The sequence below is a fragment of the Rhineura floridana genome, chromosome 6 (assembly GCF_030035675.1).
Source record: "Rhineura floridana isolate rRhiFlo1 chromosome 6, rRhiFlo1.hap2, whole genome shotgun sequence".
Classification (NCBI taxonomy): domain Eukaryota; kingdom Metazoa; phylum Chordata; class Lepidosauria; order Squamata; family Rhineuridae; genus Rhineura; species Rhineura floridana.
The window spans coordinates 46,878,619-46,906,202 of record NC_084485.1 but is presented as its reverse complement, the minus strand read 5'-3'; the positions used below and the strand labels follow the sequence as shown (position 1 = coordinate 46,906,202).

Sequence of the window (27,584 nt, the reverse complement as noted above, 5' to 3'; positions counted from 1 at the left end):
ATTATAATGTAGGCTCATGTTTGATATAGATGCTGCTGCCATTTGTCTGCATTTTTGTCAAGATCTCCCCCGTATTTTTGTTTGTCAATTGTATCTTCTGTCATATATTGTTCCTTTTTCTTCTTCTCTTCGTAACCTCTTCACAATGAATCTTCATTTTCTTGCTGACATACTTATATCTAAATTCCTCATTTCCTGCCTTTTTTTTATTTATATCTGTTGCTTGGTGATTTGATCATGCTGTGGAATACAGGATTAGCCATCTCCCTGTCCTTGGGTTTTCATCAAGGACACCTGTTCTGCAAGTTGCACAATTTCCTCCCTCGCCTTAACCCTTTCAAGCATTCGTCTTACTCTGCTCAAATGTGGGGGGAAGCTCCCAACTTTGAATGCCTTCACTACTGTGCTTTAGAGTACATTATAATCTTCATTCTTTACCAGCTGGCTTAGCCTTTCCTAAGAGGCTTACACAGGAATCTAACGGATGTGCCAGTAAAGAAAAAAGTATTATTGTTGTTGTTGTTGTTGTTATCATTATTGAACCTTGCAGATAGTTTAGCAGCTGTTCCTGTAGAGGTAGTTTGCATTTGACTAAAAAATAAAATGCTAATTCAGCTGTTATTTAGTGAAGTACCTGTCCCAAGTAATTTGCTTTCTTTTCCTGGTTCCCCTTTGAGAGCTCAGAGAATGCCATGCCACAAAATGTATGTCTGTGCCTTAAAAACAAATCTCTCCTTAAATTCACAATGATGCTAAATAGGCTGATTTGACATTAGGTGTAGCAGATCTTAATTCTAGATTGAAATAAAGTCCTCTAATCAGACAAAGAAGACACTGCCTTACTATGGGCAAGAAAGAGGCTTTTATTTGTATTTTTTTAATGCCAACTATCTAAGCAGAAAGCAAGAGGCTTAAATTTGGTTAACAGTAGTACCATCTAGGAGAACTGGGACTATGCAGATCTGTACCAAGATGCTAGCTGTCTGGGCTAGCATGGCTTCAGTTTATAGCAATGAGCAGACTTCTGTTCACAGGTACAGATGGGTACATTCCATTGAAATTGGATAGATTATGCCAGTATCTGCTGACGCAACCCTTAAGATCTCCTGACTGTTACTTAATTCCTTATCTGCTATTTTACCCTACAAAAAAGGTAATTCTTAGGTCCCTACCTGCAGTTCTCTCCATCTCCTAATATTACTTTCTCTATATGCAAAAACCTCTGTTTCTCCATTCCTACTTTAATAACTGGAGTTATTAACTGGAGTTATCCCTGAGTCTTTGCTTGGCTATATAGATGGATATTTGGCAACACCCAGATGTGATGTTTTGATTCTCCTTCATGCTTTTCACCAAGTGACAGGCACATCTTACTCTGACACCTTTTCCCCTAAGGCTCCAAGCTATTTATCTGTATTGATTGAGTCGACCATTTCTTACTGTTTCATTTTTCTCTTTTAATGTGAGCCAACTCACTCCAACTGTGTACCCTGGCAGTGAATTTTTCATTGTTCATCATTGCCAATCTTGCATCACTTACATGAGATAATTAAAACTCCAGGGCATTTTCACGTCATCTGTTTTTTGCTTATATGATGTGTCTTTCTGCTTTGTTATTGTTAAGTGCCTTCAAGTCGAATATGACTTATGGCAACCCTATGAATCAGCGACCTCCAAGAGCATCTGTCATGAACCACCCTGTTCAGATCTTGTAAGTTCAGGTCTGTGGCTTCCTTTATGGAATCAATCCATCTCTTGTTTGCTCTTCCTCTTTTTCTACTCCCTTCTGTTTTTCCCAGTACTATTGTCTTTTCTAGTGAATCATGTCTTCTCATTATGTGTCCAAAGTATGATAACCTCAGTTTCATCATTTTAGCTTCTAGTGACAGTTCTGGTTTAATTTGTCTTTTTCATGGTCCATGGTATGCGCAAAGCTCTCCTCCAACACCACATCTCAAATGAGTGGATTTTTCTGTTATTCGCCTTTTTCACTGTCCAACTTTCACATCCATACATAGAGTTCAGGAATACCATGGTCTGAATGATCCTGACTTTAGTGTTCAGTGATACATCTTTGCATTTGAGGACCTTTTCTAGTTCTCTCATGACTGCCCTCCCCAGTCCTAGCCTTCTTCTGATTTCTTGACTATTGTCTCCTTTTGGTTAATGGCTGTGCTGAGGTATTGATAATCCTTGACATATGAAAAACAGAAAACCCCAAGACTGTAAATGGTGTTCATAGAAAGTAGGGGAAAGGTTCAGCTTGTCCCTCTCTTCTGTCTATGCTGAACTTTATGCCTCAGTTCTAACAAACTGCTCAACCATGTTGTAGGGCTATAGAAACAAGCTTGCACATCCCTTGTGCGTGCATGCTCCACTCCTTTGCATGTGCAGGGAGGAGATAAAAAACCTTAGCTTTAGAACCAACCACAGTCCTCTTTGACATCTGAACTCTGTGAACTGTAATTTGTTCTATCATTGATTAAAAAGAAAGTCAGGATTGAACTGTGATTTTCCATTCTATTAACAAACCACAGTTAAATACAACTTGATAGTACCTCAACCTGTGCTCCTAGACCCAAGTTTGTTGAGGCAATGTGAATGTGGAAAAGGGAAGGAGCATTTGTGGGTGAAAATTACTGGGAAAGAGGGGAATACCTACCCTATTTCTCCCCTAATCAGGCCTCTTTCCAGACTTGGGGAGAGTTAATATGTTACAAGGCAAACAAGGGGCTGGGAGCCTCATATTTGCATTGTAATTAGCATTGCCATATAGATGGATTTTGCCATGTTTCTGGATGTGCCACCTGGTTCCCAGTTTGAATTTTTTAAAAACCAAGTTACTATCCTTTAGAAATCTGAAGATACAAACCATAACATGTAAGCAGTCTTCTGCCCAGTTGTGTAGTGAGAAATAACCCTTCTCCCACCTCTCATTTTTCTTTGTTAAAGAAGGAAGGGAGTCCAGAGTCTGTGAGTTCAAATCCCCGCTCGTGTCTCCTGGGTGTCAAGGGCCAGCTAAAGATCACCCCCACATTGAGGGGCTCAGGGGTTACGTGCCCTGCCACCTGTGCAGCTGTGGGCAAGCTGCATAATCCCAAGGAGCCCAGTTGCCCCCCAGCTGGCAGTTGCGGACAAGGAAGGAGCTGGCTTGTGTAGCTGTGGCAAGCTGAGCAGGCCCTAGCGAGCTGGGGAGGACTAGCCTCAGAGGGAGGCAATAGTAAACCCCCTCTGAATACCGCTTACCATGCAAACCCTTTTCATAGGGTAGCCATAAGTCGGGATTGACTTGAAGGAAGTCCATTTCCATTTTAGGTAGCAACATGTTCCCTATACCACCAAACAAAGGGTAGCCTCAGAAATGTCTCTTGAACATTTCCTGTACATAGTGCTAAATTAGGAGTGGGAACTGTGTTGCAGAAGTAAGGGTTGAGGTGGCATCAACAATGAATGACAGCACAAGAGTTGGGGGATTAATGGAGTATACAAAGTGGAGCAGAGGTGGGAAAGCTCCACCCTCAGGAAGTTGTGGGACTCCAACCCCCATCAGCCCTAGCCAGCATGACCAATTGTCAGGTATGATGTAAGCAGCAGTCCATTCAAAACTGCTTGGGGGGGGGTTATTTATTTATTTATTTATTTATTTATTTATTAAACTTATATACCGCCCCATAGCCGAAGCTCTCTGGGCGGTGCACAAGACTAACATCAAAATACAATAAACACATATTAACAATGTAAACACATTAAAAAGATTTAAAATTTTAAAAGATGAAACAATTCCAACACGTACTAAAACATATTAAAATGCCTGGGCGAAGAGGAAAGTTTTAACCTGGCGCCGAAAGGATAGAAGTGTTGGCGCCAGGCATATCTCCTCAGGGAGATTGTTCCATAAGTCAGGGGCCACCACTGAAAAAGCCCTTTTTCTTGTTGCCACCCTCCGAGCTTCCCTATGAGTAGGCACTCGGAGGAGGGTCTTCGATGTTGAGCGTAGTGTACGGGTAGGTTCATATTGGGGGAGGCGTTCCATCAGGTATTGTGGTCCTGTGCCGTGTAAGGCTTTGTAGGTTAGAACCAGCACTTTGAACCAGGCCCGGAAACATATAGGCAGCCAATGCAAGTGGACCAGAATCAGTGTTATATGTTCGGACTGTCTGGTCCCCGTTAACAGTCTGGCCGCTGTATTCTGCACGAGCTGCAGTTTCCGAACCGTCTTCAAAGGCAGCCCCATGTACAGCGCATTGCAGTAATCTAGTTTAGAGGTTACCAGGGCATGAACTACTGAAGCGAGGTTCTCTCTGTCCAGATAGGGTTCTGCCTGTCTGTGCCCTGCTTAATATTCAAGACCTATATTTTGTCCTATTAAATGCAGATGTGGAAAACACAAAGTTCTAGAGTTTGGAACCAAACTGGCAGATTTTTCCTACTGCATATTGAATGGGAAACTATTGGGGGAAGATACCTAAGAGAAACATTTGCACATTTATTGTTTTTCAAAATAAAATGTAGTACTTCCATTAGTATGTGATAGCTGATTGAAAAGTATTGTTTGTGAGTTATGACAGCACTCATCCATTCATTTCCAGAGTACTTCTCCCAAGGATCTAAAAATACACGGTATTACTAGGCTTATCCCAGAAATATCCTAAAACCATTCTGTGTATCTTGTCAATCGCAACATTCTGTGGTGGTGCCTATAGCTATGATCATGAATGCTTGCTGATGGCTAGTTTTACGGAAATGATAACTTCAGAGCGTTCCCATTTACAAGATGTGAGAAGCATGAACCAGGGAAAGTTAGAAATTGTCAAGCAAGAAATGGAATGCATCAACATTACAATACTTGGTGTGCGTGAATTAAAATGGACAGCAATGAGACACTTTCAATCAGGCAACTACAAAATATTTTATGCAGGAAATGAGAAATTAAGAAGAAACGGGGTTGCTTTAATAGTGAGAAATGATGTAGCAAAAGCAATTAAGAGCTACAACGCAAGGTCTGAGCGAGTGATATCAATGAGATTAAATGGGAAACCTATTAACATAATCGTCATCCAAGTCTACTTTCCAACGGCAAATGCAGAAGAAGAGAAATTGGAGAGATTTTACGCAGAAGTACAGGAAGAAATTGATCACACACCAAAACAAGATGTGCTGATGATCATGGGGGACTGGAATGCAAAAGTAGGGAACAGAGAAGATCTAGGAATTGTGGGGAAATGGGGCTTAGGAGACAGAAATGAAGCAGGAGAAAGACTTACTGAATTCTGCGAAGCCAATAATTTTTTTCTTGCGAACACATTTTTTGAGCAACCGCAAAGACAACTGTACATGTGGGCATCACCAAATGGTCAATATAGGAATCAAATTGATTATACAATTGGTTGCAGAAGATGGAGAAGTTCCATACTTTCTGTGAAAACAAGACCAGGAGCAGACTGCTCCTGAACTGGTCATATCAAAAATCAGAGTAAAGCTAAAGAAGACCACCAAAGCAATCATAATGCCAAAATACAATTTAAATAACATCCCAGAAGCATATAAAGATCAAATAAGGAACAGGTTTGAGGCTTTAAACTTAGTTGACAGAGAACCAGAAGAACTATGGAATGAAGTCAGAGACGTTATCAAGGAAGAATGCAAAAAGACAATACCTCTAGTTAAAAAGAGAGAAAGACCTCAATGGATGACTGAAGAAACTCTTAAAGTGGTTAAAGAGAGAAGGAAATCAAAAGCAAAAGAGATAGAAACACAGTCAGAATCCTAAATGCAACAATACAGCGACTAGTACGTAGCAACAAAGAGAACTATTACAATAGTTACTGTATAGAAATAGAAGAGGACAACAAGAGCCCTGTTCCAAAAGATTAGAGAAATGAAATTTAAACCAAGAGTAGGGATGTTGAATAATCAACAGGGAAACACACTGACTGACCGAGATGAAATAAAAGGAAGATGGAAGCAATACACTGAAGAGCTCTATAAAAGAGATGCCAGGATGACAGATTCATTCACAGAGGAACCGTATGATGAAGAACCAGAAATTTTAGAATGTGAGGTGAAAGCTGCTCTTAAAATACTTGGAAGAAACAAATCACCAGGAATAGATGGCATACCAATAGAGTTGCTACCTGCTACTGAGACTGAATCTGTCCAAATTTTGACAAAAAATCTATCAAGAAGTACGGAAAGCTAAACAATGGCCCACAGACTGGAATTGTTCCATATACATCCCAATTCCAAAGAAAGGGGATCCCTGGGAATGCAGTAATTATCGAACTATTGCCTTAATATCCCATGCAAGTAAAGTAATACTCAAGATTCTACAACATATGGAGCGAGAAATGCCAGCCATCCAAGCTGGATTTAGAAAGGGAAGAGGCACCAGATATCATATTGCAAACGTATGTTGGATAATGGAACGGAGCAAGGAATTTCAGAAGAAAATCATCCTGTGCTTTATAGATTACAGCAAAGCCTTTGACTGTGTAGATCATGAAAAACTGTGGAATGCTTTAAAAGAAATGGGGGTGCCACAGCATCTGATTGTCCTGATGTGCAACCTATACTCTGCACAAGAGGCTACTGTAAGGACAGAAGATGGTTCTCCATCGGAAAGGCTGTGAGACAGGGGTGTATTTTATCACCCTATTTATTTAATCTGTACACAGAACATATCATACAGAAAGTGGGATTGGACCAAGATGAAGGAGGTGTGAAAATTGGAGGGAGAAATATCAATAATTTAAGATATGCAGACGATACCATACTACTAGCAGAAACCAGTAATGATTTGAAACGAATGCTGATGAAAGTGAAAGAGGAAAGCACAAAAGCAGGACTACAGCTCAACATCAAAAAGACTAAAGTAATGACAACAGAAGATTTATGTAACTTTAATAATAATAATAATAAATAATAAATTTAATTTCTTCGTCGCCTATCTGGCCGATGGCCACTCTAGGCGACTTACAAATTTGTTAGAATACAATTGATAAAATATAATAATACAATATAAAAACAATACATCTGCAGCAACAATATTAAAACTGGGCAGGAGGCATTACAGTTATAACAATTAACCCTCCCCGGATACTCCGAAGGCCTGCTGAAAGAGCCAGGTCTTTAAGGCTTTCCGAAACACATTTAGGGAAGAGGCGTGCTGGAGATCTTGTGGGAGGGAGTTCCAAAGAGTGGGGGCCGCCACTGAGAATGCCCTCTCTCTAGTACCCGCCAATCTGGCTGTTTTTGTTGGCGGGATTGAGAGAAGGCCCTGTGTGGCATATGTCGGGCGGCATAATTGGTGGGGTTGAAGGCGCTCCGTGAGATAAACTGGGCCGAAACCGTGTAGGGATTTAAAGGTCAATACCAACACCTTGAATTGGGCTCGGAAAACAACTGGTAGCCAGTGTAGGTCGAACAACACTGGTGTGATGTGATCTCGGCGGCGACTATTCGTAAGTAGTCGAGCCGCTGCATTTTGTATCAGTTGTAATTTCCGGACCGTTTTCAAGGGTAACCCCACGTAGAGCGCATTACAGTAGTCCAAACGAGAGGTGACCAGGGCGTGTACCACTAGTGGGAGCTGGTGAACAGGAAGGTAGGGTTGCAGCCTTCGTATGAGGTGTAGTTGGTACCAGGCTGCCCGGCTCACTGCCGAAATCTGAGCCTCCATGGACAGCCTGGAATCAAGCACAACCCCAAGGCTGCGGACCTGGTCCTTTAGGGGTAGACTCACCCCACTGAACTTCAGGTCAATGTCGCCCAACCTTCTCTTGTCCCCCACAAGTAGTACCTCGGTCTTATCAGGGTTCAACTTCAGCTTGTTCCTTCCCATCCATCCACTCACGGATTCCAGGCACTTGGACAAGGTCTCCACAGCCAACTCTGGTGAAGATTTAAACGAGAGATAGAGCTGAGTGTCATCCGCATATTGATGACACTGCAGCCCAAATCTCCTGATGATTGCCCCCAGTGGCTTCATATAGATGTTAAATAGCATGGGAGAGAGGATAGAGCCCTGTGGCACACCACAATTGAGAGGCCAAGGGTCTGATACCTCCTCCCCCAACGCTACCTGTTGGTACCTGTCGGAGAGAAAGGAATGGAACCACTGTAATACAGTGCCTCCAATTCCCAATCCCTCCAGGCGAAGCAGAAGGATACTGTGGTCGACAGTATCAAAAGCCGCTGAGAGATCGAGGAGGACAAGAAAGGTGGATTCTCCCCTATCTAATGCCCTCCTCAAATCATCTACCAGAGCGACCAAGGCTGTTTCAGTTCCATGACCAGTCCTGAAACCCGATTGGTATGGATCCAAATAATCCGTTTCATCCAAGTGTGCTGACAACTGGTTGGCCACCACTCGCTCAATGACCTTGCCCAGAAATGGTAAATTCGAAATTGGGCAGAAGTTATCGAATACTTGGGGATCCAAGGAGGGCTTCTTTAAGATGGGCTTTACAATTGCCTCCTTGAAGGCTGATGGCATCACACCCTCTTTCAAGGATGCGTTTACCACCGCTTTGATCCCCTCGCCCAATTTCTCTCTGCAGCTCACAAGGAGCCAGATGAAAGCACCTTGTCCAATTCCTCAGAAGGGAGAAGCCGAAACCGATCCCAATTTACCGGCATGCAACTGGCCAACTTTACAGTTGACAATGAGGACATTGAACTTGTCAAGGATTATCAGTACCTTGGCAGAGTCATTAACCAAAGTGGAGACAATAGTCAAGAAATCAAAAGAAGGCTAGGACTGGGGAGGGCAGCTGTGAGAGAACTAGAAAAGGTCCTAAAATGCAAAAATTTATCAATGAACACTAAAAAAAATCAACTCATTTGAAATGTGGCATTGGAGGAGAGGTTTGTGGATACCATGGACTGCGAAAAAGACCAATAATTGGGTGTTAGAACAAATTAAACCAGAACTGTCACTAGAAGCTAAAATGATGAAACTGAGGTTATCATACTTTGGACACATAATGAGAAGACATGATTCATTAGAAAAGATAATAATGCTGGGAAAAACAGAAGGGAGTAGAAAAAGAGGAAGGCCAAACAAGAGATGGATTGATTCCATAAAGGAAGCCACAGACCTGAACTTACAAGATCTGAACAGGGTGGTTCAAGACAGATGCTCTTGGAGGTCGCTGGTTCATAGGGTCGCCATAAGTCGTGGTTGACTTGGAGGCACATAACAACAACAACAACAAAATATTATGTTAATGGCATATTTTTTTTTCTATGCTGTAAACCACCCTGGGGTCTCGTGATTAACGGTGGTATATAAATTTAATAAATAAAATAATTAATTAATTAATATTTGCATATTTTGAAACCTGCATGTTAAATGCAAATGAAATGGAAATGGACTGCCTTCAAGTCGATCCCGACTTACGGCTACCCTCTGAATAGGGTTTTCATGGTAAGCGGTATTCAGAGGGGGTTTACCATTGCCTCCCTCTGAGGCTAGTCCTCCCCAGCTGGCTAGGGTCTGTTCAGCTTGCCACAGCTGCACAAGCCAGCTCCTTCCTTGTCCGCAACTGCCAGCTGGGAGGCAACTGGGCTCCTTGGGACTATGCAGCTTGCCCACGGGTGCACAGGTGGCAGGGCATGTAACCCCTGAGCCCCTCACTGTGGGGGTGATCTTTAGCTGGCCCTTGATACCCAGGAGACACGAGCGGGGATTTGAACTCACAGACTCTAGACTCCCAGCCAGGCTCTCCTCCCCACTGTGTTATACCAGCTGTCTATGTTCAATGCAAAGATGCATTTGATTCCGCATCTAGTTTGGCCCTGAGTTCTCTTAGATAGTGAATGATAATAGTGGCAGGATTGAGCTATATGTCTTTGGTAGGTAGCAGATGATGGTAGTAGTTCTGATATTCATGGATATGATGGTCACCTTGTGTTCTTTCCCAGTCTCTGTGATATAGGAAGATCATTTTGATGTGAGAAGCCCAGTTGCTTAGCGTTCATTAGTTATATTATGTAGCATTGCTCTATTCAAAACAGGCAGGCTGGAATCCAAAGTTTACCAATAACAGCTACTCCTGTCGTTCAGCATGTACACTTGACACAGAGCGGTTTTGTGGGCGTCAGCAGAGTTTAGAATAATTGTCTTGTCTAATTAACTGGTTATCAAAACTGAACATTTCATTATGGCACAATTACTAGTTGCTTTGCTAAGATACAGAGGCGTAAGGATTACGACTCTGACATATGCTTCTATCAGCTCTGATTTCTCCCTCCTCCCAATAATCAGTAACATATTTTCTCCCCTCTGTTCATTCTCAACACCCACCCAGTCCCTTAATGACTAATGGACGCTTCTACTGACGAATAGAAAAATAAACCCACAGGCATGGCAGATTATCTAGGAAAACATGCAGAATATTTTTGAAAAATCTTTAAATCTGATAAATGTCTAGAATTAATATCTCTGAGGGAATAGATGATTAAATTAGAAAGAAGGCCAGTTTTGTCGGTATTTAAATGAACCTCGCTGCAAAGATCTTTTCACACAGATGGTTTTTAAGCAACCCTGGTAGGAACTGCTATTCACATTTTTCCCTGGATTTTCAGGGTGTCAGGTGGGGTTTTAGCCACACACTTCTCATTACAGTCAATAGGCGAAGTGGATGCTATAGTAAGTACAGTTTCTAAACAGGGTCACAGGTAACATACACAAAACTAAATAAGTTCTTCTGCAGATGTGGCAGTCAGCACAGCAGTTAAAAAGATACACAATTAGAAGCTCTGCTTTTTTCTTGTTTTTTCTTTTTTGAAGGGAAAAATACCTAGCATTTATGTTAATCATTTTGGTATTTATTAGTTTTTACAGCTGTCCCAAAAGACAATACAAAGTCAAATATGCAAATTACCACATGGGTACACAATGTAAGAACAAGATATAATGGTAGAAAGGGCTAAAATAGTAGAAAAACCAAAGCAGAAGTTAATAGCAACCATCATTATTAGGATTTGCAATTCTAATATTATTAGAAAGAAAGGTAAAAACTTACAGTTGACTGCAGGATATCCTGACTTTAAAAGAAAATGTCATTTTTATCTACCAGACAAGAAAGAAGAAATGATCCAAACTGGCAAAACTGTCTCATAGGGCCTATAATTAAAAAGGAAGTGTGGAAGGTTAACTACAGGAGCAGGAACATGTATGTTTCTCACTGGATTATGAATGAAGTTGTCCTCATTTAGCTGCCAAAGATTATGAGGAAAGGTTGCAGCATTTGGGGCTTTTTAGTTTAGAGAACAGACGAGCTAAGTGGTGACATGATAGAAGTGTATAAAATTATGCATGGCATGGAGAAAGTGGATAGAGTTCCATTTTTTCTCCCTCTTATAATACTAGAATTCAGGGATATTCAGTAAAGCTGAATGTTGGAAGATTCAGGACAGACAAAAGAAAGTACTTCTTCATACAGTTCATAGTTAAACTGTGGAATTTTCTGCCGCAAGAGGCAGTGATGGCCACCAATTTGGATGGCTTTAAAAGAGGCTTAGACAGATTCATGGAGGATCAGGCTATCAGTGGCTACTAGCCATGATGGCTCTGCACTGCCTCCACAGTCAGAGGCAGTATGCTTCCATATGCCAGTTGCTGGAAACTGCAGGAAGAGAGAGTGCTCTTCTGCTCAGGTCCTGCTTGCAGGCTTCCCATGAGCAGCTGGTTGGCCAGTGTGAGAACAGGATGCTAGACTAGGTGGACCACTGGCCTGATCCATCAGGTTCTTCTTACGTTCTTATTGTGGAACAAACTAGACACATACTCACACCCATTCCCTAAAAGAAGAAGACAGGGATTAACATGTAGCAAAGCCCATCCAACTGGCCTTCTGAGCTCCAACTATCCCTCCCTTTTATGTTCTCAGCAGGTGAGGGAAGTAAAGGGGAAACAGAAAGGGGGAAAAGTCACCAGCAGAACTTCTAGCTCTTCTTTATTCATTCCAAGCCTCATATGTGGGTCCCCTGGACAACATTCAGCATTTTTCCCCCCAGTGGAGTGAATGGTAAAATTTAAGCTATGTTGCAAAGATGTTGAAACAACTTTATTCTACAGAGACTCGTGGTAATTCCAGTTTAAACTAACCATCTGGCTTTCAGTCAAATTTGAATAAATGTACCACCCAATGTGTGTGCCCTTTTGAGGACACTGAAACAGCAGTGTAGTGGCAAATTCAGAAGTGCAGGGTCCCTACATGATAGTCACAGCCACAACCCCTCACAGCCATGCCCCTTCTAAGGTTATACAACCTTCTCAGATTTTAGAATAATCTGGCCAGGTTTAAATACTATTTTCTACTTCTCTATCCTTGTTAATGCCTTCTCCCACAACAACAGACGTCCCTATGAGCTAATCAGCATGAAAGGGGAGTGTGTTAGCTACTGAGAAGAGTCTTCTCAGTGGCTGACTCGCCTACTTTCACTCTGATTGGCTCCATTCAGCTGGAAACAACAAGGAAGCATGTTAGAAGATTTTTCAGTGGCCAACACACTCCCCTTACATGCTGATTTGCTCACAGGATGCTTAAGACATTGGGACCATGCTCCCAAAAAAGAAAGGGGTCTAAGACTTCCTGAGACTCTGGACAACTACACCTCTGGCCTGGAAAGAGGATAATTTGAAGTATTATAAACACGAAGCATATTCTGTTAGAAAATAAGGCAATATTTTAACGTTTTTGCAATTGGAATCTATATCCTATTTTGGAATGCAGTCAATCTACATGTGGACAACAAAGAACAGAAACTGGAGAAGGTCTGTATGTATGCTTGAGATCCCCTTCTCTTGCAGAAAAATGAGAGGACCAAGCCAGCCTCCTAGTTGATGCCCACATATTGCTTGCCAAAAGCTAAGAGTAAGAGGTTGGATTGGGCTCAGCAGATGCTCAGTGAATGCCTTCCCCACCCTTGAGATGATTGCTGGAACCTGCATTTGTCATAGAATGCCTGCCAACCTCCTTCTCTTATTTGCTAGCAAGGTAAGAAGGAATGGCAGGAGGAAAATAGTGGGAGGAGTGTGTGTGCATGCATGCTTATGCAAAGGGAGTGAGAGGGTCAAAGTACTTCTCCTTTTCTGTCCTTTCACCGGTCACATATGTATTTGTACTTAGTGCATAGTGTGTGTGTCCATGTATGTGTATGACACTTTATGTATATGAGAGTGTATGTCTGCGTGTGTGTTTTGTGATGGAGAGAGGAAGCTGATACAGATCCATCCCTTTGCCACACACACACACACACACACTATTGTAAGGTATTGTGCATTTCCATTGTATGCTCTACTACAATTACATACCAACGTGAGAGTCAAAATAGCATTAAGAATAGAATTTTATTAGAATTGTGGAATAAGGTTCAAAAGATATACTGACATATATATTGACATTTATTTGAGGCACTGTTCATGTTAGCATAATTAGATTCAGTTACTTGCAAGCATGTGATTATGGTTGTTAGAAGAAAACTAAAAACAAAGTGTCTGCTGGCCTTCAATACAAATGTAAAGAAAAACCATGTATTACGTTCCATCATATTGGTATAGGAAGGAAGGAACAGGAATGTTTGTATAGCCTACAGTGAGATGAATATCTTCAAGAGAACTGAGCTTTTGTTTGTTGTTAGCTCCACCAATTAACTTATATTTAAAGCATTAAACACCAATCCAGTCCAGGTGATCTGCATGCAGTAGAAATCCCAGAGCAGTGATCCTTGATATATTGGGGCCGCACCAACATCCCCTAACATGGTCTGTGTGGTTAGTTAGTTCTAACAGTGCCAGCCACCTTTTAAGGGATGGGGGGGGGACTGAATCCAGACCCCTCTCTCTCTCTCTCTCTCTCTCTCTCACACACACACACACACACACACACACACACACACACACAGAGAGAGAGAGAGAGAGAGAGAGAGAGAGACGGCTTTAATCAACAATTTGTCAATTGAAGTTCAAGGCCCAAAGGCCTAGTTGGTCAAACCAAAGGGTTTTATATTGGCTGAATGAAATGTTTCAATGGAGTCATGAAGGGTTACTCTAAGGGCCAATGTCTCATTACCTTCACAGTATAGGAACTGCTGCTAAAAGCCAGTGGTGCCACACATCAGTGGCCATGTGCAGAATTCTGCATACATTTGCTTTTAGTATGTTGCTGAGATCGGGATTTGTGGAAGGCTCTCAGTAGCATGCCAGAGTTTTCTGTTCACAAGTTACACACACACACACACACCCTCCCTCCCTCCCTCCCCCCCAGGACCTACTGGTGAAGGGCAGGTAATAAATGTAATAATAATACCTTCCATATATGGGAGAAGCACCAGCCTACCATGGCCAGTCATGAGAACTGGCCCTAGAAGAACATGGTTAAAGGTCCAAATATAATTGCAGCTGCTAAGAGCAACTTGGATTTTGTACTGATGTCTAGAATTAGTAGCTAAAACCGTATCATCTTGTATGGCAGGTTTATGACTCATAGCTTAATTTTTCCATTATTGGTGGACACAGATTACAGAAGCTCTTTTTTATATCCCAAACAACATACATGCCTTTTAGTAGATCTGAAGATCACAACTTTTAATTTTGCAAGCCAAGTACAGGCATACCCCACAATGTCGCTTCACTTAACGTCGCCTCGCTATAACGTACATGCTCCATACGCCACCATACCCCGCTTAGCGTACGTGTGCTTCGCAATTACGGACACTTAATGGCATGAAGCCGCTGCCATCTAGTGGCGATTTTAGTGCAGTACATGTATAGCTAATTGCTTCACTTTAAGTACATTTTCACTTTACATACACGCTCCGGTCCCATTTATTTATTTTATTTTATTTTATTCAGCTTATATCCTGCCCGACTAGCAAACAGCTCTCTGGGCGGTGAACATAGAAACATGTACAATAATAAAATTACAGGATCAATATAACAAATATATAAAAGTACACCATATAAAATAAAATTACAACATTTACTTAAATTAACTTAGATTAAAATGGCTCAGAGAAGAGAAAGGTTTTAACCTGGCGCCGAAAAGATAATAGTGTCGGCGCCAGGCGTACCTCCTCAGGGAGACTATTCCACAATTCGGGGGCCGCCACTGAGAAGGCCCTAGATCTTGTTACTACCCTCCGGGCCTCCCTATGGGTCGGGACCCAGAGGAGGGCCTTCATAGTAGACCGTAGTGTACGAGCCGGTTCGTATCGGGAGAGGCGTTCCACAAGGTATCGTGGTCCCGCACCGTATAAGGCTTTATAGGTTAGTACCAACACTTTGAATCTGGCCTGGTAGCATATTGGAAGCCAGTGCAGGCGAGCCAGAACAGGTGTTATATGCTCAGACCACTTAGTTCTTGTTAGCAGTCTGGCCGCCGTATTTTGCACTAGCTGTAGCTTCCGAACCGTCTTCAGAGGTAGCCCTACGTAGAGCGCGTTGCAGTAGTCCAAACGTGAGGTTACCAGAGCATGAACCACTGATGTAAGGTCCTCCTTACTCAGATAGGGACATAGCTGGGCTACCAACCGAAGTTGGTAGAACGTATTCCGTGCCACCGAGGCTACATGGGCCTCGAGTGATAGGGAAGAGTCTAAAACGACTCCCAGACTACGAACCTGCTCCTTTAGGGGGAGTGTAACCCCGTCCAGGACAGGGTATGTATCCACCGTCTGACCAGAGAAACCATCCACCACCAGCATCTCAGTCTTATCAGGATTGAGTCTCAGTTTGTTAGTTCTCATCCAATCCATTGTCGCGTCCAGACAACGGTTCAGCACATCGACCGCCTCACCTGAAGAAGATGAGAAGGAGAAGTAGAGCTGCGTGTCATCAGCATACTGATGACAACAGACTCCAAAACTCCGGATGACCGCATCCAACGGCTTCATATAGATGTTAAAAAGCATGGGAGACAAGACCGAACCCTGCGGGACCCCATATTGGAGAACCCACGGGGTCGAGCAATGTTCCCCAAGTATTATCTTCTGGAGACGGCCCGTCAAGTAGGAGCGGAACCACTGCCAAGCAGTGCCTCCAACTCCCAACTCCGCAAGCCTCTCCAGAAGGATACCATGGTCGATGGTATCAAAAGCCGCTGAGAGATCAAGGAGAATCAACAGAGTTACACTCCCTCTGTCTCTCTCCCGACATAGGTCATCAAACAGGGCGACCAAGGCCGTCTCAGTGCCAAAACCGGGTCTGAAACCCGACTGAAATGGGTCTAGATAATCGGTTTCATCCAATAGCGCCTGGAGCTGGTCAGCAACCACTCGTTCCAAGATCTTGCCCAAGAATGGAACATTCGCCACTGGTCTATAGCTGTTAAAGTCCTCTGGGTCCAAGGAAGGTTTTTTCAGGAGTGGTCTCACCGCCACTTCTTTCAGACAGCCAGGGACCACTCCCTCTCGCAAAGAGGCATTTATCACTTCCTTGGCCCAGCCAGCTGTTCCATCCTTGCTAGTTTTTATAAGCCAAGAGGGGCAAGGATCAAGTACCGAAGTGGTTGCACGTACCTGTCCAAGCACCTTGTCCACGTCCTCGAACTGAACCGACTGAAACTCATCCAGCAAAACATGACTAGACTGTGCTCCAGACACCTCATTAGGACTAGCTGTCATAAAATGGGAATCTAGGTCCCGGCGAATGCATAAGATCTTATGCTGGAAGTGCTCAGCAAACTCATTACAGCGGACTACCGATGTATCTGCCATGTCCTGTGGGCCAGGATGGAGTAGCCCTCGGACAACTCTAAAAAGCTCCACTGGGCAGGAGAGAGATGACTTAATAGTGGCGGCGAAATGTTGTTTCTTCGCCGCCCTCACCGCTCCTACATACAGCTTGGTAGAAGCACAGACCAGTGCATAATTGCATTCGTCGGGAGTTCGTCTCCAACTCCGCTCAAGCCATCTCCTATCTTGCTTCATCGCTCTTAGCTCTGGAGTATACCAAGGAGCTGTATGAGCTCTACAAAGGAGAGGGCGCGCAGGAGCGATCGTGTCCACTGCCCGGGTCATCTCTGCATTCCACAGATTAGCCAGGGCTTCAACAGGAGCGGCAGTCCTATCAGCCAGAAAATCCCCCAGAGCCCTTTGAAAGCCTTCAGGATTCATTAGTCTCCGGGGGCGGACCATTTTAATAGGTCCCCCACCCTTGCAGAGGGAGAAGGCCACTGAAAGTCTAAACTTCAGCAAGCAGTGATCTGACCATGACAAAGGGAGAGATGTAAGACTCCCCACATCCAGATTACTATCCCCATGTCCAGTAGCAAAAATAAGGTCGAGAGTATGCCCCGATGTATGTGTTGGGCCACTAACATGTTGAGACAGCCCCATGGTTGTCATGGCGTCCATGAAGTCCTGAGCTGCCCCAGACAAAGAAGCCTCGGCATGGATGTTGACATCCCCCAGTACTAATAGTCTGGGGGATCTCAACAATACCTCCAAGACCACTTCCGTCAGCTCAGTTAGGGAAGCCATTGGGCAGCAAGGTGGGCGGTACACCAAAAGGATTCCCAGTCTGTCCCTCTGGCCCAACACAAGGTGCAAACACTCCAGACCAGTAATTGCATTGCGTATGTTAAAGCGGGGTATGCCTGTACGGGGTTACTGACTAAATGTAAATTACCTATTTCTGTGGATCCTATTTTGACAAAATCCTATTCACACATAGCTTTAGTGTAGGGCAATTGTGTGTTGACTGAATAGCAGGGCCACACTTTTAGCCCTGCCCCTGACTTTGTATCCACTTCCTGGAACAACCATAAGTAGCTTGTGGTTGTCTAAGGAAAACTCAATGCACAAGCTCCTGCTCACATGTAATTTTTATTTATTTATTTATCTATTAGATTTCCATCCTGCATCTTTTAAAAAAAATCTTAACATCTTTAAAAGCAGTTCCAGCACAGATGCAGACTGGGATAAGGTCTCTACTTAAAAGGCTTGTTGAAAGAGGAAGATCATCAGTAGGTGCTGAAAAGATAACAGAGATGGTGCCTGCCTAATATTCAACCTATGTGAAGTTTTCTTACAGACAACCATGTACACCACATGGTTATTTCAGGAAGGAAATGGGGGATGGGGCTAAAGTTTTTGCCCCACTCCTCAGTCAACAGACAGTTGCCCTACATTAAGTAAGGCATGAATAAAGCTAAAAGCATCTTCATTTTGTGGAACAGAGAATTCCAGTATTTTCATATTATCCCTTTGGCAATCATGATTAGTTCAGTCTTAGCTCTGAGCAGATAAACTAGAATAATTTTAGAAAAAGCCAAGAGATGTTTAAAAACATCTTGCACTGGATCTTGGTTCATATGATAGACTGGAGTTCCATATGTTGCCTGGTGCAGTGCTTGCCCTAGAGATTTAGCTAAATATATGTTGTTGTTGTTATGTGCCTTCAAGTCAACTATGACTTATGGCGACCCTATGAATCAGTGACCTCCAAGAGCATCTGTCATGAACCACCCTGTTCAGATCTTGTAAGTTCAGGTCTGTGTCTTCCTTTATGGAATCAATCCATCTCTTGTTTGGCCTTCCTCTTTTTCTACTCCCTTCTGTTTTTTCCCAGCATTATTGTCTTTCCTAATGAATCATGTCTTCTCATTATGTGTCCAAAGTATGATAACCTCAGTTTCATCATTTTAGCTTCTAGTGACAGTTCTGGTTTAATTTGTTCTAACACCCAATTATTTGTCTTTTTCACTCCATGGTATCCGCAAAGCTCTCCTCCAACACCACATTTCAAATGAGTTGATTTTTCTCTTATCGGCTTTTATCACTGTCCAACTTTCACATCCATACATAGAGATCGGAAATACAATGGTCTGAATGATCCTGACTTTAGTGTTCACTGATACGTGTTTGCATTTGAGGACCTTTTCTAGTTCTCTCATAGCTGCCCTCCCCAGTCCTAACCTTCTTTTGATTTCTTGAGTATTTTGGTTAATGACTGTGCCAAGGTATTGATCATCCTTGACAAGTTCAATGTCCTCATTGTCAACTGTAAAGTTGCATAAATCTTCTGTTGTCATTACTTTAATCTTTTAGACGTTGAGCTGTAGTCCTGCTTTTGTGCTTTCCTCTTTCACTTTCATCAGCATTCGTTTCAAATCATTACTGGTTTCTGCTAGTAGTATGGTATCGTCTGCATATCTTACATTATTGATATTTCTCCTTCCAATTTTCACACTTCCTTCATCTTTGTCCAATCCCACTTTCCGTATGATATGTTCTGTGTACAGATTAAATAAATAGGGTGATAAAATACACCCCTGTCTCACACCCTTTCCGATGGGGAACCAATTGGTTTCTCCATATTCTGTCCTTACAGTAGCCTCTTGCCCATACTATAGCCAGTGTGGATTTTTCACATTCCGCAATGCAAAATTGAAAATACCCCCCTTCCCATTCTGATGCTTCCTGTAAATTCATTTCAAAACAAAACCTTACAAAACTTATAGTCCTGAACTCAGAAACACTTGCTTAACCACCCTGTAAATTTTCATAGCGATACACAAAACAGTCAGAGAGAATTGAGAGTTCAAAGTCTAAAAAGAGAAGGGGGGAAACCCAGAGCCCTTTTGGACTTTTTTCTGTCAAGAGTTCTCATAATCTGTTGAAATTCATTACAAATTAGCCATGTTCACAGAGTACCTGTAATCCTGATAGTGACCTTGCACCATACTCTGACCTTCATCTTCTGCAGTTTAAAAGTTAAAAAAAATGCCTGGCTGATTTTTAATTAATTTAAGAAATTTTGGCTTGAACTCAATTATACTGTCGGGCATGCTCAGTAAGAACCAACTGTCAGTGTTCTAAAAGCCAGACTCACAGCTACTGGGCTTGCCTAATCAGGGGGCCACACCTACACCAGACTTTGATTTCATGCGAGACACTCCCTCAGAGAATCCTGGGAAGTGTAGTTTGTGAAGGGTGCTGAGAGGAGACTCCTATTCCCCTGAGAGAACTCCAGTGGTTAGAGTGGTTTAACAGGCAGCCACTCTGACTGAACCTCTGTGACTGGAACAGGGCATCTCCGAGCAACTCTCAGCACCCTTCACATGTTACCAAATTCTTCCAAGCTACACAGGAAGTGGATTGGACTGTGAAAGACCAACCCAAATTGTGTTTGCTTTTTGACAAATTTGTAGGGCAGTACAATATCTGAGAGAGGAGATCAGGTCTCCTGCTCCCCTGGTGCATTCACTATAGCTGCCCAATTTCCCTGCTTTTTAAAGTTTGATAGAAATATCTGTTGGCTATAGGTACGATCTTAAACTGCAAGGTTTTTTGCCTATTAGTGAATTTTTATGCAAATGAAAGCATCCCAATGTTGTGATATTGATGAGATCAGGACAGCTGGAGGAATCTTTTTTTTAAAAGTCTGGTTTCCCAGAGTGAATATTAACATTGCGTAGCTGCCCAATGTTAATAATCAAATCTTCCTTTGGCCCCTCTCTTGTTAGTTATGCTATTCAGCATTTGACATCACATGTCTCTGTTTTTGGATTAGGCAGCCAACAATTATATAAAACTAAATGGGTTGGCTCCAGGCTTAGCCATGCTTAGGGCAGATCCATTGAAATCAATGTGACATAAGTTAGACCCATTGATTTCAGTAGCTTGAAGTATGGCTAAAGTCTGGATCCAGCCCAGTGTTTATAGTGGCTTTGCTCCCATTTCAGTGGGGAACAAAGCCCCTTCTCCCCACACTTCTTGCCATAACAAAGTAGCAATAACAGATACTTCAGGCGTGTGTTTTGTTTTCTAAAATGCCACAGTAATTTTTGAAATCTGCTCCAAGCTACTCAACTGCTTTTCTGGTACCTCTGTAGCAGGGGAGCCTAACCAGTAGATGACCAACCGCTGTTAAGACTCCAGCTCCCATCTGCCCCAATCAGCATGGCCAATGAGAGCTATAAGTCCAGCAGCATCTGGAGACCCACAAGTTAGCCATCCCTGCTTTATAATGTCTCTGTAACTGGGCCCTGCCATTCTGAATCCAGTCTAAGAACAGAAGGTTATTATCTTGTCATATACTTTTTTCACATTTAACAACATCACCAATGATTATTCAGCAGCTTCACTTATTTTGAGCATTTTCTAAACACAAAATAGAAACAAGTGCCAAGGAAGATCACTAATTACCCCTTCTCCCCCAACCGGCCTCTCACATACACCTCCAAAGCCTCTGGGAAACCTTCAGGATGGGCTTTTGGTGGAAATGAGGGAGAGCTGCTGCCAGATTGTGATGGGAGGGGACCTTGTGTAAATGGGAGCAGCACTGCGCTACTTTTGATAAAGAGGGATAGCCAACATGGTGCCCTCCAGATGTTGTGGACTGAAATGGAAATGGACTGCCTTCAAGTCGATCCCGACTTATGGTGACCCTATGAATAGGATTTTTATGGTAAGCGGTATTCAGAGGTGGTTTACCATTGCCTTCCTCTGAGGCTGAGAGGCAGTGACTGCCCCAAGGTCATCCAGTGAGCTTCATGGCTATGTGGGGATTTGAACCCTGGTCTCCCAGGTTGTACTCCAACACCTTAACCACTATACCACTACAGCTCCATTAATCCCTGGTTGTTGGTCATGCCAGCTGTGACTGATGGGAATTGTAGTCCACAAATCAGGAGGACACCGCCTTGTATAGATATTATGGATCTACACACAATGTTATACTTCTTAAAACAACATGATATGCTTATTGTTGATTTTTTGCACTTTAATTAAATCCTGTTATGATATTTAATGCACATGGAAGGTGAGTGAAAGTTGTATGGCCTAACAATGATACTGTTTCTATATTGCTGTCATAGACATGAAAACAAGGCTGCAGTCTTAACCATTAGGAAGTAGGACACATTGAACCCAGTGCAATTTACTTCTGAGTCAATGAGTTTAGGATAGGGGTACAAGTTGCACTCATGGTTTATTCACCTTGCAAGCCCTTAACTCGCATGGTTTTTTATTAGTTATATGCTTAGGCAGAAATTCATCCTAGTTCTGGTTACAAAAATGATAATAGCATGTGTCATTACTCAGCTTTTCTGAGTAAACGTTACTCCTTTGCTACTCTCAGATTTGGTCCAGAAGACCCGTACTAAGTTCAGAGTAACTGATGTGGGTTCACATCACTGCCAGCATGAACCAGTATCTGGTCATCTTGAACTCATTCCTGTAATGATCACTTTGTTGCTTTATTTCAAGAAACCATTTGAAAACTTCACACAGAATTTTAGCTTGTCAGCCTCCAAAGCTAGGAATCCAAGGCTGGGAATGGGGGGCATTCTGTCTGTTGACTGAGAAGCATTAAGACTGTGCAGATATGAATAATAGGGTTATATGTTTTAAGGGGTCTCTCTTATTGACATGTCAATAATTTGCTTATCAAATTTGCAGATGATACAAAATTGGGAGAGTTAGCTAATATACTTGGAGGACAGAAACAAAATTCAAAGTGATCTTAATAGGCTGGAGCATTGGGCTGAAAACAACAGAATGAAATTTAACAGGGATAAGTGCAAAGTTCTACACCTAGGAAAAAGAAACCAAGTACACAGTTTTAAGATGGGGGATACTTGGCTCAGCAATGCTACAAGTGAGAAGGATCTTGGAATTGTTATTGATCACAAGCTGTATATGAGGCAACAGTGTGATGTGACTGCAAAAAAGACAAATGCTATTTTAGGCTGCATTAACAGAAGTATAGTTTCCAGATCACTTGAAATACTAGTTCCCCTCCATTCGGCACTAGTTAGGCCTCATCTTGAGTACTGCATCCAGTTCTGGACACCACAGTTAAGAAGGATGCAGACAAACTGGAATGTGTTCACAGAAGGTCAACAAGGATGATCAGGGGACTGGACACAAACCCTATGAGGAGAGACTGAAAGAACTTGGTATATTTAGCTTTGAGACTGAGAGGAGACAATATTGTATTCTTCAAGTACTTGAAAGGTTGTCACAAAGAGGCGGGTCAGGATCTCTTCCCAGTCATCCCAGAATCAGGACACAGAATAATGGGCTCAAGTTACAGGAAGCCATATTTCGGCTGATCATCAGGAAATGCTTCCTAACTGTTAGAGCAGTACAAAAACTGCAAATCAACTGCAGTTTCACATCAATCATATAGGAAGTCTCTTCTTGTAACAAATGAAAACAGGTCACAGTCCCCTTCAGCAATATGCAAGAAGTAAGTCACAGCACATTCAGAAAAGTACCATCCTATTCTGTTTGTTTAATTAATATTCTTTTCTTGGGCTTTTCAGGCATATAAAAGGAAAACTGAAGCAGCAAAGAAGGAGTATCTAAAAGCTCTGGCAGCCTACCGGGCCAGCTTGGTTTCCAAGGTAACAAGACAATGTTTTATATGTGAATCTCTATGGATGTGGCAATGATAAATTAGTTGCAACTCATGGAAATCTCTGGGGAGGCGCAAGTTTATAAGAAATGCACTATAGCCGTGCTATCAAAACTAATTTCAGTGTTAACTACCTTCTGCGAGAGCAAAGCTAAATACTTTGTGGCGTAGCTCAAGGATACATTGTAAGGGTGCCAGCTTTTTCCCTTCTACACCAAAATAACACCTAGTTTACTGTAGTATATTGCAGTGTTTAGAGGCGGGACTTCTGGGATTGCTCCCTACTGTCACCAGAGTCATAACTTTGATTTGGAGGTCTGAGTTAATACTTGTTTACCCACATAATTAAAGGAAGACTGGATTATCTGCACACCTATTCCAGGCCCCTTAAAACAACACAAAACATAACTTCCATTAGATGGTTTTGTCCACAGTAAAACCATTTTGTGTTCTTTGCAAATCTATCATTTACATTGGCTTTTAAGCAACATTATGACATGTTTGAACTTTGCATGCAACTGCTATGTACTGGGTATGCAGGAATATCTCTTGAGACTGATTTACAGTTGCAGAGAATCTGCCCCAATGATTAGGGACTGGAGAATTCTGCATGAAATAATTTATTATTTACTTATTAAATGTATATCCTTCCCTTCCTCTCATACTGCAATATACTACAGTAAATAATTTGATTCATTCCACTGCCAAATAAATAAACAAATAAATAAAATTATCACTGCTGTTTTAGACATTGCATTGCCTTGTAGAATGTTGACTTATTTTGTCAAAAATAGGAGTGGCAGTAGTGGTGATATAAAGGGAGAGATAGTTTCATTATGGAGGTACTGGAAAGTAAACAAAAGAAGCCAGAAGGTTGTGGGAAAAGAGACTATAGCCTGGTTCAGATGTCAAGATAAGCCATTGTGAATGAACTGCAGCGAGCCTTGGGCTCACTTGCTGTCTCTTCCATGAGGAAGGGTTTAGAAGATTTCTCTTCCTATGTAGATTAACCGGAGCTTTGTGTGTCATCTAAAACCAACAAACTGGTTAGTCTTAAAAGTCAACCCATAATAGTTTTTGAAGCTGATGTTTCAACTAATTATAGTTAGTTACAGTTTACGGTTTGGATGACATGCTAAAGTGTGGTTAATTGAAACTGCAATAAAAGCTTCTAATCTCCTCCTTGAGCCCATGCTAGGGGGGTGGGGGAACATGTAAGCCCAAGGCTCACTATAGATCTTTTTTATAGATTAGCCTTTAAAATGACATCCAAATGCACCCAGTATTTTTTGAACATTTGAGAGGCATCTGCCTGCCCCCCGCTGAAAAGAGAATGATGTACTAGATTGATTTTCTCTCTAGGAGATACATTCTGAATGTTAGTCAGGATCCCACATCCAAGAAATCAAAGAAGGAAAAGGGCACAATTGATGTATAAGTGTGACTGACACCCCTGATCAAAGATATTTGTACATGGTTATTGGTTCATTTGTGCAGTTACAATCATGAATTTTAGTCTGTGCACACGATCACTAAGATCAGTTGCAGCTAGCAAGCAGAGATCTCTGTTGCTGCCTCAAATAATGCTTCCAGTGAAAAGATTGGCTCTTCCTTCCCAGCATATATTTCATATTATTTTGTACTACTTGCAGATTGTAAGTTCTCAGCATCTGTTATATAATATTCACTAACAGGCAAAAAAACCTTTCGGTTTAAGAATGTACCTATAGCCAACAGATATTTCTATCAAACTTTAAAAAGCAGGGAAATTGGGCAGCTATAGTGAATGCACCAGGGGAGCAGGAGACCTGACCTCCTCTCTGAGATATTGTACTGCCCTACAAATTTGTCAAAATGCAAACACAATTTGGGTTGGTCTTTCACAGTCCAATCCACTTCCTGTGTAGCTTGGAAGAATTTGGTAACATGTGCCTCTGAGTATTTGAACTTTCAATTCTCTCTGACTGTTTTGTATATCACCATAAGAATTTAGAGGGTTTTTAAGCAAGTGTTTCTGAGTTCAGTTTTATAAGGTTTTGTTTTGAAATGAGCTTATGGGAAGATTCAGAATGGCATGACGGGTATTTTCAATTTAACATTGCGGAATGTGAAAAATCCATGCTGACTATAGTATACTGTCACTCTCGTGGCTGTATAATACCGAGTACTCAGACTTCAGTTTTCAAATTTCATAAGATTAGAGGTTCAAAATACACAGTGCCTTCTAGGCTGACCCTGAGCAAAGTCTATCACAAAATGTGGGCTTAGCAGAGAGCAAGGGACCGCTTCTTAAGAGCCTATGGAACGTTTGCAGTTATTCAAAGGAGGAGGAGCTGGATGTGAGGCGGGAAGTGGGCCTGCTACTATAGCGTGGGAAGAGAATTAGACACTGGTATTTGACCAATTACATAGCTGAACAGAATCAGTTGGGCAACCTGTAATATAAAGTCAACCTGAAAATTACTAAATCTACTAAATGCCTGCCAATCTTGGTCTTGCACAAAATAGCCACAGGGATCCTCACATATAAAGTCAGGTCACTCAAACACTTGGGGCCTATGGTTTCTCTCTAAGTGCCCTACGATGCCATCAATGCAATTCAAAGAATTTCATTTTCCTTTTTTCACCTAATTAGTATTGTATTTTTATGTCTGCATAAAATGCATATGGTCTGCATAGAATCATAGATTCTATGCATTTTCAACTTCATTTCCAAATTTTAAAAATGTGGTGTTAAAAAGAAATGTCCTGTTTCTTGCTGTCACAATGCTAATCTCTTATAACAAGGGCATAAGAAGCATTAAGAACATAAGAACATAAGAAGAGCCTGCTGGATCAGGCCAGTGGCCCATCTAGTCCAGCATCCTGTTCTCACAGTGGCCAACCAGGTGCCTGGGGGAAGCCCGCAAGCAGGACCCGGGTGCAAGAACACTCTCCCCTCCTGAGGCTTCCGGCAACTGGTTTTCAGAAGCATGCTGCCTCTGACTAGGGTGGCACAGCACAGCCATCATGGCTAGTAGCCATTGATAGCCCTGTCCTCCATGAATTTGTCTAATCTTCTTTTAAAGCCATCCAAGCTGGTGGCCATTACTGCATCTTGTGGGAGCAAATTCCATAGTTTAACTATGCGCTGAGTAAAGAAGTACTTCCTTTTGTCTGTCCTGAATCTTCCAACATTTAGCTTCTTTGAATGTCCACGAGTTCTAGTATTATGAGAGAGGGAGAAGAACTTTTCTCTATCCACTTTCTCAATGCCATGCATAATTTTATACACTTCTATCATGTCTCCTCTGACCCGCCTTTTCTCTAAACTAAAAAGCCCCAAATGCTGCAACCTTTCCTCGTAAGGGAGTCGCTCCATCCCCTTGATCATTCTGGTTGCCCTCTTCTGAACCTTTTCCAACTCTATAATATCCTTTTTGAGATGAGGCGACCAGAACTGTACACAGTATTCCAAATGCGGCCGCACCATAGATTTATACAACGGCATTATGATATCGGCTGTTTTATTTTCAATACCTTTCCTAATTATTGCTAGCATGGAATTTGCCTTTTTCACAGCTGCCGCACACTGGGTCGACATTTTCATCGTGCTGTCCACTACAACCCCGAGGTCTCTCTCCTGGTCGGTCACCGCCAGTTCAGACCCCATGAACGTATATGTGAAATTCAGATTTTTTGCTCCAATATGCATAATTTTACACTTGTTTATATTGAATTGCATTTGCCATTTTTCTGCCCATTCACTCAGTTTGGAGAGGGCTTTTTGGAGCTCTTCGCAATCCCTTTTTGTTTTAACAACCCTGAACAATTTAGTGTCGTCAGCAAACTTGGCCACTTCACTGCTCACTCCTAATTCTAGGTCATTAATGAACAAGTTGAAAAGTACAGGTCCCAATACCGATCCTTGAGGGACTCCACTTTCTACAGCCCTCCATTGGGAGAACTGTCCGTTTATTCCTACTCTCTGCTTTCTGCTTCTTAACCAATTCCTTATCCACAAGAGGACCTCTCCTCTTATTCCATGACTGCTAAGCTTCCTCAGAAGCCTTTGGTGAGGTACCTTGTCAAACGCTTTTTGAAAGTCTAAGTACACTATGTCCACTGGATCACCTCTATCTATATGCTTGTTGACACTCTCAAAGAATTCTAATAGGTTACTAAGACAGGACTTTCCCTTGCAGAAGCCATGCTGGCTCTGCTTCAGCAACGC

The 27,584-nt window shown here is 42.2% G+C and overlaps 1 protein-coding gene across 10 annotated transcripts in view; it reads left to right on the top strand.

Moving 5' to 3' along the window:
• The window catches only part of TOX2 (TOX high mobility group box family member 2), a 351,224-nt gene that overhangs the window by 301,804 nt on the left and 21,836 nt on the right, over positions 1-27,584 (top strand). For all 10 annotated transcript variants that reach the window (XM_061631668.1, XM_061631663.1, XM_061631661.1 and 7 more), the window contains one exon: positions 23,280-23,360. In XM_061631668.1, coding sequence (XP_061487652.1) covers positions 23,280-23,360 — 81 coding nt within the window. The remainder of the gene's footprint in view (positions 1-23,279; positions 23,361-27,584) is intronic.